Genomic DNA, 10304 nt, shown 5'->3' with positions numbered 1-10304 from the left:
TTCTGTGTCCTATTACTGTCTTAAACTATGTTTTGTGTACAATAATTTAGACAGCTCAGATTGTGTTCGGTCACCTTTGTATGTGTCCTTCTTATATCCTCTTGCTTTCCGTGTATGTGTGTTTTTAGATTTAGAGTATCCTGCGGACTACCAACAGTTGTAATTTTTAGAGTTAATTCAGATAGCCAAGGTTTGTTTTGATCAGAATTTTGTAATCTTGCATTTGGCAACAAAAAAATCTAAAAACTGAATTATCTCCTTCGCATACTTTGTATGAGTTTCAAATTGACTTCACTTTATTAAAAAAACGAATATATTTACCTGTCCTTTCAAAATTATATTATTGTTACAGATATATATGCCTATTTACAGTTTTGCTTTTATGCTTTTGTCTTTCAAATTCTATTGCAAAATTACATATTTTGCGACCCATCATTACAATACAATAGAATTGTTTGTGCCAAGACATGTTTAAAATTTCATATGACTTGTGTTGCTGGGCACACTTACATTTTAGTATTGAAAGACCCCCGAAGAGAGGGTACTTTCCGTCTGGGGAGACCCATTCCCAAGGATCAGCGAGACCACGGTGTTCGGATGCAAACAGCAAGAGGTTTATTCAGGCACTCGGGTACCCGGGGCGACAAGCTGCATGAGACTTGCGCACCCCCCGGTACATTCAGAGGGGTTTATATAGGACTTGTGAGCAGAAGCATGAGTACAGAAGCAGGATGCGTAGTTACAGGGTCTCTATTGGAGGATTTGAGTGGGGTGGGGGGCCAAGGTTATTTCCCATATTTTTCACGTCTTGGACATCTGATAAAGCTATTGACCAGTTTCTGTTTTCTTCCTGCACTCTTTGTTTCCCCCCAGATGTCAGCCTGTTGGACATCCTGTTTTTTTGGTAACGACCTTGAGCAAGCCCAACTGCTGAACTTGCTGAACTTGCACGTCCTGTTGCCCCACTGACCTCCTTTTGTAAAACTACTATATATATATACTTTTAAAGCCTTGCTTCATCCGGCGTTACAAAGCTAGTGCTATAAGCTGGGCTGGGGTCTTTCGGGCTGGGGTCTTTCATTCCCCCATTTTCTTTGGTTCTACGAATGGAATCTTCCATTCGTAAGTTCAATTGTCTCCAGGTCAGTTTGTCCTAGCTGGTGATATTGTTGGGTTAGGACCATGGCTTGAATGACAGTTAATCTATCTTTGATAAATTGGACTAGCCGATTGAGGACACACGGTCCAAGTATCAGAATTAGAAGTAGAATAATAAGTGGGCCCATGATAGTGGATATTAGAGTACTAAGCCAGGGGGATTTATTGAACCAGCTTTCAAACCATCCCTGTTGGGATTCGAATACCTGCTGTCTCTGTCTGAGTCTTTCTCTGAGCTTCGCCATGCTGTCTCTGACTACTCCTGTGTGATCAGCATAAAAGCAACATTCCTCTTTAAGGGCAGCACAAAGACCTCCTTGTTGAAGGGAAATTATGTCTAAACCTCTTCTGTTCTGTAACACTACTTCCGACAGAGAAGTTAAAGACTTCTCGAGGGCAGTGACTGACTCCTCTAATGCCTGGATATCCATGTGCATGGCTTGCTGGAGCTGTCTGAAATGAGAGGTCTGTTGCAAAGCAGTTACTCCTGTTCCTATGCCTGCAGTTACTCCACCCACAGTTAACCCTCCTAGGAGTAAAGCCAAGGTTAAAGATACTGGTTCCCGGCGAGGTCTAATTCTTTCTTGGGACTGACTATGAATATATATATACTCAGGGGTGTGGTAAATTATGGTGGGCCATAGTTCTATTAGTACACAAAAATCATTGCCAGTATTGAGGACTCCAGTTGAAACACAAGGGGTTAGGCCCGTGTTACAGGCCCAATAGGTTCCATTGGGACCAGTCAGATATTTACTTTCAGTGCTAGTTTCGGTTGGAATGATTTTGCTGCATAGCTTCTGATGGGTTAGGGGAATTTTTCCTATACAAATGCCCTGTCCAGATACTTCTGATATAGTTAATCGATGCTGGGGAAGGGAAGCGCAACTCCACGGGGGAGTAGCATGGCTAGTATAGTTATTCTGTATAGCAATCCCCACATAATAGGGAGGCCGAGCCAGCAAGCATAACCAGCATTCTTGAGTTTTGTTTGGGTCTGAATGATTAAGGGCTAAGAATGCCCCATGGATTAAGCCCAGTAACCGGTCTCCAGTTCCTGGCCTAGAAGTTGGAAGTAGTCTAGTGGTGGGGGTTGGGGTGTTCGTAGTAGAGGTTCCTGTAATATTAGATATTCCTCTCCTTAGGTTAGGACTAAGGGCTAGATGGGCCATGGAAGATGGGGAGGTTAAGTCTGGACTAGTGAGGTAAGGTGGGGTTTCTTTTTCCAGAAGAGGGGGCTTTCTGATCCTGAGTAATGGGGCGGTTTGGTCAGATAAAACGGAATTGGGCCCCACAGGGAGCTTGGGTTCTGCTGTTAGTATATGCCGAGTCAGGGAGAACATGGTAATGGGGTCGTGCCCAGACCTGTATAACCGTAACCCCCAAGCTTGAGATCCATCCCAGGTAGCCCGCTTTCCTGCAGGGGTAAAGGTTAAGATGAGAGGATTGCATTTCCCTCCGGGAGTAGAGCCTGCGCGGGGACCTCTGCGGGAACCGTAGCAGGCAGACCCGTGGGGGGTTTTACCGCGTCGGAGAGTGATGTAATCCCAGCTAGAGGAGGGGTTCCAATGGACAGTTCCAGTAGTCTCACAGCCCCATTTGGCACAAAAGCCATCTGCGGGTCCCCCACAATCTTTTTGTCGCTTGTGTGACGGACAGACATAGAATGGTTTACTCTGGGTTCCTATGCGTCCCCCAGGGTTGTGGCAACCATAACCAGGGAAAGGCTCTTGATTGGAAGGGTCCCAAGTGTCCCCTACTAGATCACATAAGTCAAAGTATAACGTAGGGAAAGCATCTGATATTGTCCCCACTAGGGAAGTGGTGTTAGCTATTTTCCCAGACATAAGGTTGTTAATTACCCAAGTCACATTGTAGACACGATGAGGATTGTCTTGCCCTGTAACCATCCCAAGAGACCCTGTCAGAACCCATAGCATTAGGATGCTGCTTTTCCCCGCACGAGTCTTATCTTTAGGGGGTTTGGGGTGCGCTGGACTTTCCATGGGGGGGTGTCCGCCCCGACTGTTAGTGGTTTGCCTCCGGTGTTGGATTGGTGGCTTCCTCCAGCTGGGTTGGCAGCTTTGACGTGTGAGGCGTGGACCCAGGATGAGATCCCGTCGACCTTCAGGGCAGTTGGAGTGGTCAGGAGCACGGTGTACGGGCCTTTCCATCGGGGTTCCAAGTTCTTTGTCTGGTGTCTGCGTACCCACACTGAGTCTCCTATCTGAAAAGGATGGGGTATCACAGGGGTCTTTATTTGGTCCCGGTATGCAGCTGTCAACGGTTTCCAGACTTCATTCTGAACAATCTGCAGAGCCTGTAAATGAGCCTTTAAAGAAAGGTTGTTAACATGATCGGAAATGTTAGGACTATAAAAGCTGGTGATCGGGGGTGGAGCTCCATATAATATTTCAAAAGGGGTTAGGCCTGATGGGCCTGGGGTGTTCCTGGCTCTGTAGATAGCCAAGGGCAGTAGGAGTACCCAGTCTCTAGTGCCAGCTGCAAGCGTTAATTTAGATAAAGTCTCCTTTATGGTTCTATTCATTCGTTCTACCTGTCCTGAACTCTGGGGTCTGTAAGCACAATGTAATTTCCAATTTATCCCCAATAATTTGGCCACTTGCTGACTTACCTGGGAGACAAAAGCTGGTCCATTATCTGACCCTAGTACCTGAGGCATACCGTACCTGGGGAAGATTTCTTCTAATAACTTCTTGGTCACTACTTTTGCAGTCTCATGCCGTGTGGGGTAGGCTTCTACCCAGCCGGAAAAAGTGTCCACCAGCACTAACAAGTATTTGTACCCATATAGTCCAGGCTTTACTTCAGTGAAGTCGATCTCCCAATGCATCCCAGGTCGATGCCCCCGTATTCGGGTCCCCAAGTTAGACTGGGTTTTTCCCGCATTTATTTGGGCGCAAGCAAGGCAAGAGTCCATTACTTGTTGTAAGATTTTGTCTCTCCTGAGCAAATGATAAGTGTCTTGTTCTTTATCCAGTAGGATTTTCATTTTATGGGGACTTAGGTGGGTTAATCTATGTAGAAAGGTTATCAGTTCAAGGGTTTGCTGAGCTGGCAGCACAGGTATCTTTTGGTAAATCCAATGATCTTGAGTGGGGTCATAAGAGGCCCCCATTTTCTTTAGTAACTCTGTATCCTCTTTAGCATAATGAAATAGGCAGATGGAGGTTTCGGTTTCCCCTAGGTTAAGGGGGTGAGTTTGAGGAGCTTTAGAGGGTACTTCAGTGGCAATGTCTCTTGCTGCCTTGTCAGCCATGCGATTTCCCCTGGCTTCTGGGTTTTCCCCTTTTTGGTGCCCCGGACAATGAATAATGCTGAGTCTCTTAGGCAGGAACAGGGCCTTAAGTAAGGCTAGGATTTCAGCCTTGTTTTTAATATCTTTGCCCTCGGAGGTTAGAAGCCCTCGTCTCCGGTAGATCTCCCCATGTATGTGGGCGGTTGCAAAAGCATACCGGCTGTCTGTATAAACATTAAGCTTCTTACCTATGGCCAGTTGTAAGGCTTTTGTCAGAGCGATGAGTTCTGCCTTCTGGGCAGATGTTCCTGGGGGTAGGGCTTCTGCCCAGATTACCTCAGTCTCAGTGGTCACTGCTGCACCTGCTTTTCGCTCTCCATCTTGTATGAAACTGCTGCCGTCAGTATACCATATGAAGTCCGCATCAGGCAGAGGTTGGTCTGTGAGGTCTGGTCTGGTCCCATGTGCCTCTGCAAGGATCTGGAGACAGTCATGTTGTTCTGGAGCTTCTGGGAGCGGAAGCAAGGTGGCAGGATTAAGAGTGACAATAGGCCCGAAATGCACTCGATCAGTGTCTAGGAGCATGGCTTGGTAGTGAGTCATCCGTGCATTGGATAACCATCGCTCGGGTGGCTGTCTGATCAAGGCCTCCACTGCATGAGGTGCTAAAATGGTTAATGGCTGTCCCATGGTTAGTTTGTTGGCATCCCTAGTAAGGACCGCTATGGCTGCCACCATACGCAGACAAGGTGGCCATCCGGCAGCCACAGGGTCGAGTTTCTTGGATAGGTAAGCCACAGGTCGTCGCCATGGGCCTAATCTCTGGGTCAGCACCCCTTTTGCATAACCTTGTTTCTCATCCGTAAACAGCTCAAAGGGTTTGGTCAAATCTGGAAGGCTGAGAGCCGGGGACTCTAATAGAGCCTTTTTTATTGACCGGAAAGCTTCTTCATGTTTTTCTTGCCATTCATATAGGGTCCCCGGTTTGGTAAGAGGGTATAGGGGTGCGGCCATTTCAGCAAAACCTGGTATCCAGAGGCGGCAGAACCCTGCAGTCCCCAGGAATTCACGCAGTTGTCGAGAATTTCTGGGGGCTGGAATGTGTGTGATAGTCTTTTTACGGGCCTCAGTTAACCATCTTTGGCCCCCTCTAATCTGATATCCCAGGTAAATGACCTGTTGTTGGCAGATTTGAGCCTTTTTAGCAGAGGCCCGGTACCCAAGAGCTCCCAAAGTCTGCAAGAGTGCCGCAGTCCCTTTCCTACAGTCTTCCTCTGATTTTGCTGCCAGCAGTATGTCGTCGACATATTGCAGTAATATTAGGGCTGGGTATTGGACCCTAAAGGCAGCTAAGTCCCGGTGGAGAGCCTCGTCAAAAAGGGTAGGGCTGTTTTTAAAACCCTGCGGTAACCGTGTCCAGGTCAGCTGGCCAGATATTCCCCTCTCTGGATCCTTCCATTCAAAGGCAAAGATGGACTGGCTATCGGGGTGCAGCCTCAGACAAAAGAAAGTGTCCTTGAGGTCTATTACCGTATACCAGGTGTGTGAGGGAGGTAACCCACTCAGTAGGTTGTATGGGTTGGGGACAGTAGGGTGAATATCCTCTACCCGCTTGTTGACTTCCCTCAAATCCTGGACTGGTCGATAGTCCTCAGAGCCGGGTTTCTTAACAGGGAGGAGAGGGGTGTTCCATGGAGATCTGCATGGCACTAGGATCCCTTGGTCTAACAATCTTTCTATGTGAGGCCGGATGCCTTGGTGGGCCTCCTGTGACATAGGGTATTGTTTAATGGACACAGGCGAAGCGGTGGCCTTTAAGGTTATTATTAATGGTGGCTGCCGGACTGCTAGCCCTGTCCCTCCTGTTTCAGCCCAGACAAGTGGGAATTTCTGTAGCCAAGGTAGGATGTCTCCTTTGGGACCTCTTTGTGGTTCTTCCAGGGTTCCTAGTTCAAAAAGCTTATATTCATCTTCCAAATGGAGGGTCAGGACGTGTAATGGTTTTCCCTGAGGTCTGGTGACATATGCCCCCGTGTCTTGAAAGTGTACTTGAGCCCTTAATTTAGTGAGGAGGTCCCTACCTAGTAGCGGAAATGGGCAATCTGGTACATGAAGAAAAGAATGAGTCACCTTACCGGTTGCCAGTTGTACCTTCCGATCTGTTGTCCAATGGTATCTCTTGGCTCCGGTGGCTCCTTGGACCCATGCTGAGCGGTCACTCAATGGTCCCACAGGATGAGTCAGGACAGAATGTTGGGCTCCAGTATCCACCAGGAAGGTGACGGGTTGCCCCCCAACATTAAGGGTTACCCTGGGCTCAGGGGGGGGCTCCTGGCCCTGACTATCCTAATCTTCCAGGGTCAGTAGGGAGGTTTGGGGTTTAGGTCTTCGGGGTCCCTTGGGTCTCTTTGGACAATCCTTTACCCAATGGCCTTTTTCCTTACAGTAAGCGCATTGATCTCTATCTATTTTGGTGCTGCGGGGGTTCCCTTCTCTGTTGTCTCCTGTTTGCTGTTTATCCTGTCTCTGATTTGAAACCACTGTGGCCAATAACCTGCTGATCTCTTTGCTTCTCTTGCGATCCCTGATATTTTCCCTCTCCTCGGCTTCCTTTCTCAATCTTTCTTCTCTTTCCTCGGCTGTTTCTCTCCTGTTATAGATACGTTCAGCTTCCTTAAGTAAATCTTGCACTGAGCTTTCCCTCAAACAGTCTAGCCTCTCTAATTTTCTTCTGATATCTGGAGCTGACTGCCAGATGAAAGACATGGCCAGATTGGTAGCCTGCCCTGGGTCCTCGGGATCATAAGGAGTATACATGCGGTAAGCCTCCTTAAGTCGCTCCAGGAAGGCTGAGGGAGTTTCATCTGATCTTTGGGTTACCTGCTTTACCTGAGCCAAATTTGTGGGGCGCCTTGCAGCCCCATGGAGACCCGCTACAAGCAACTGGCGATAGAGGCGTAGGTGGTTCCTACCTTCAGCGGTGGTGTGGTCCCAATCGGGACGCGCAAGGGGAAAGGCAGCATCAATCTCATTAGGCAACTGGGTTGGGCGGCCATCCGCGCCTGGGACATTTTTGCGAGCCTCTAGGATGACTCGTTGCCTCTCTTCGGTAGTCAGCAGTGCCTGGAGAAGCTGTTGGCAATCATCCCATGTGGGCTGGTGAGTAACTAGGATAGACTCAATGAGAGAGGTTAAGATAGAAGGGTCTTTAGAAAAAGGAGGGTTATTGTTTTTCCAGTTATATAGGTCAGAGGCAGAGAAGGGCCAATATTGCAGTTGACCGTTTGGCCCTGCCCTGAGGGGGAAGGTTTGGGAGGTAGAATCTGGTAGCTCTCGTCGTCCTCTTAGCCGTCCAGCTACAGGAGAGGGTGCGGGTTCGGGTTCCTCCAGAGGGGTTGGGGAATCAGCCTCCCGCTGTGAGGTTGGTCTGGAGGCTGATGTGGGACTTTGGTATGGAGGAGGATCCTCGGCAAGGAGATCCATCAGCAGCTCTTCTCCCGGTGGCAGGACTGAGGAAGTCCTTGGTGGTTGAGCATTTTTCTTAGTCTCCTGCGAAGTCTTAGTAAGAGTAGGATAGAGGGAGGATTGGGTAGGGGTTGGGACGGGGTCGAGAGGAGGTGGGAGTGGCGGCATAGGGGGGGCAGTAGGTGAGGAGAGAGGTAGAGGGGTTGGTCTTGGGGTAATGAAAGGTTTGACCCATGGAAGAGGGTCCTTCGCCAGAACTTCCCAAGTTATGATGTAAGGGACCTGATCAGGATGACCTTGAGGTCCGGGGTTCATCACTCTGGCTTTCACCTGTAAGATAGAATCTAGATTAAAGGTTCCATCTGCAGGCCAGTCTGGGTATAGCGTCGGCCACTCAGAGGAACAAAAGGTTATCCACTTTTTCTTGTGGACGTCCACCGACTGGTTGTTAGCCGTGCTTTGGACGTCCCTCCAGTGCTGTAAAGTAAGACTTAAGGGGGTTGTAATGGATTGCCCCATGACTGGGTAGTAGGTAACACCGAGGACAAAACCAACAAATAACAGACCGGTACAAACACAGAGGAGACGCGCGGCGCGGCTTCGGCGCAAAACCGAAAGTAAAAGTTCAGATGGAGACTTAGCTGAGGATCCGGATTCCTCGTCTCCCAGAAAGACCACGTACCCCTCGGACTGGGGTGGAGCCCCAAAAAGTCCGACTCTGGTTGTGGATCTTAACGGATGAGTCCTTGAAAATTGGACTCCGGATGCCCGTGGAACGTCTTCCAGGGCTGCAGGAGTGAAGTCCGAGCTCGTCAGCTCCTTCAGCCTCCTGCCAGATTCAGATTGACTCAGCTGAATCACAGAGAACTCAGATTCGCAGCGCAATGGACAGACAGACAGAAAACAGTGAAATTATAGGCTGGCCAGCTTACCTCCCGACGGCGGGTCGGTGGTCCCTGGGTGGGGGTCTCTTATCCCGGACGAGCCCCCAAATGAAAGACCCCCGAAGAGAGGGTACTTTCCGTCTGGGGAGACCCGTTCCCAAGGATCAGCGAGACCACGGTGTTCGGATGCAAACAGCAAGAGGTTTATTCAGGCACTCGGGTACCCGGGGCGACAAGCTGCATGAGACTTGCGCACCCCCCCGGTACATTCAGAGGGGTTTATATAGGACTTGTGAGCAGAAGCATGAGTACAGAAGCAGGATGCGTAGTTACAGGGTCTCTATTGGAGGATTTGAGTGGGGTGGGGGGCCAAGGTTATTTCCCATATTTTTCACGTCTTGGACATCTGATAAAGCTATTGACCAGTTTCTGTTTTCTTCCTGCACTCTTTGTTTCCCCCCAGATGTCAGCCTGTTGGACATCCTGTTTTTTTGGTAATGACCTTGAGCAAGCCCAACTGCTGAACTTGCTGAACTTGCACGTCCTGTTGCCCCACTGACCTCCTTTTGTAAAACTACTATATATATATACTTTTAAAGCCTTGCTTCATCCGGCGTTACAAAGCTAGTGCTATAAGCTGGGCTGGGGTCTTTCGGGCTGGGGTCTTTCAGTATGAAGGATTAACTTCCATACTTGTAGAGAACAGCTAGTGTTGATGAGTAGTGTGTGCATTTTTATATCTTTAAAGACATCATTTTCCTTCTCTTTTGAAATATATTAGCTGTGAATATAATGTCTTGGTTGATAATTTTATTCTTTCATTTTTTGAAAATAGTCCTGAATTCCTTTCTGTGTTGTGAAGTTTCAACTAAGGATTTCACAATTATATAGTTACACATTTCTAGGTGATCCATCTTTTTCTCTTGGATGCTCTCAATATTCTGAGTTTAAAAACTTAGTTTAATATCTGCTTTGAGTCTTTACAACTTGGTGAAAATTGAGTTGCTTGGATGTTTTATTTTTCCTATTTTCTGGGATGTGTTTATTAGTACTAGAAAGAAAAGGATTATTTCCCACTTTTCATTTTTTTTTCATTTTACTTTGGCTGGCCTTGAAATTTTTATCCTTCTGGCTCAACCTCCTATGTTGCTGTGTCCTCCTTGACACTTTCAGACATTTTCTAAAGAAATACTTTCAACACACATTTTCTGCTTATTACTATTAACAATTCTTGACTAATTTTTATTCTGTTTTTGTGTGTTGGTTTAGTTCAGTAAACTTCATTTAAATGATAATTTACTATTCCTTTGGATTAATTCATAACTTTTCTTACAGTTGACTTAGCTGTGTTTTTTTTTTCTGGTGGTAAGCAGGAACCCCTTTTTTGAACAGTCCCCAAATATTTGCATGTTTCATATTTTTTAATGAAGCAGAAGAAAGTTGGTAAATTTTTAAAATATATTGTGAAGGAGGAAAGGCTATGTGTAACACAATGTATTTTCCTCTACTGTATTATTCTTCACAGTAATGTACACATA

General features: G+C 47.3%; 1 protein-coding gene across 1 annotated transcript; it reads right to left on the bottom strand.

The window, feature by feature from the left end:
* Positions 1 to 1100: 1100 nt before the first annotated feature.
* On the bottom strand, positions 1101 to 8972 carry LOC308640072 (MLV-related proviral Env polyprotein-like; the record flags this gene model as incomplete). The annotated part of the gene is made up of 2 exons (XM_081312120.1): positions 8815 to 8972; positions 1101 to 3385 (listed from the first exon to the last, which is right to left on the bottom strand). Exon 2 carries the CDS (start codon positions 3330 to 3332, stop codon positions 1101 to 1103), a length of 2232 nt encoding a protein of 743 aa, XP_081168246.1. The 5' UTR covers positions 3333 to 3385; positions 8815 to 8972.
* Between the last annotated feature and the right edge of the window lie 1332 nt (positions 8973 to 10304).

This window comes from Spermophilus citellus, assembly GCF_964194105.1.
Source record: "Spermophilus citellus genome assembly, contig: SCAFFOLD_352, whole genome shotgun sequence".
In the NCBI taxonomy this organism is placed as follows: domain Eukaryota; kingdom Metazoa; phylum Chordata; class Mammalia; order Rodentia; family Sciuridae; genus Spermophilus; species Spermophilus citellus.
This window is presented reverse-complemented; position numbering and strand designations above follow the sequence as displayed.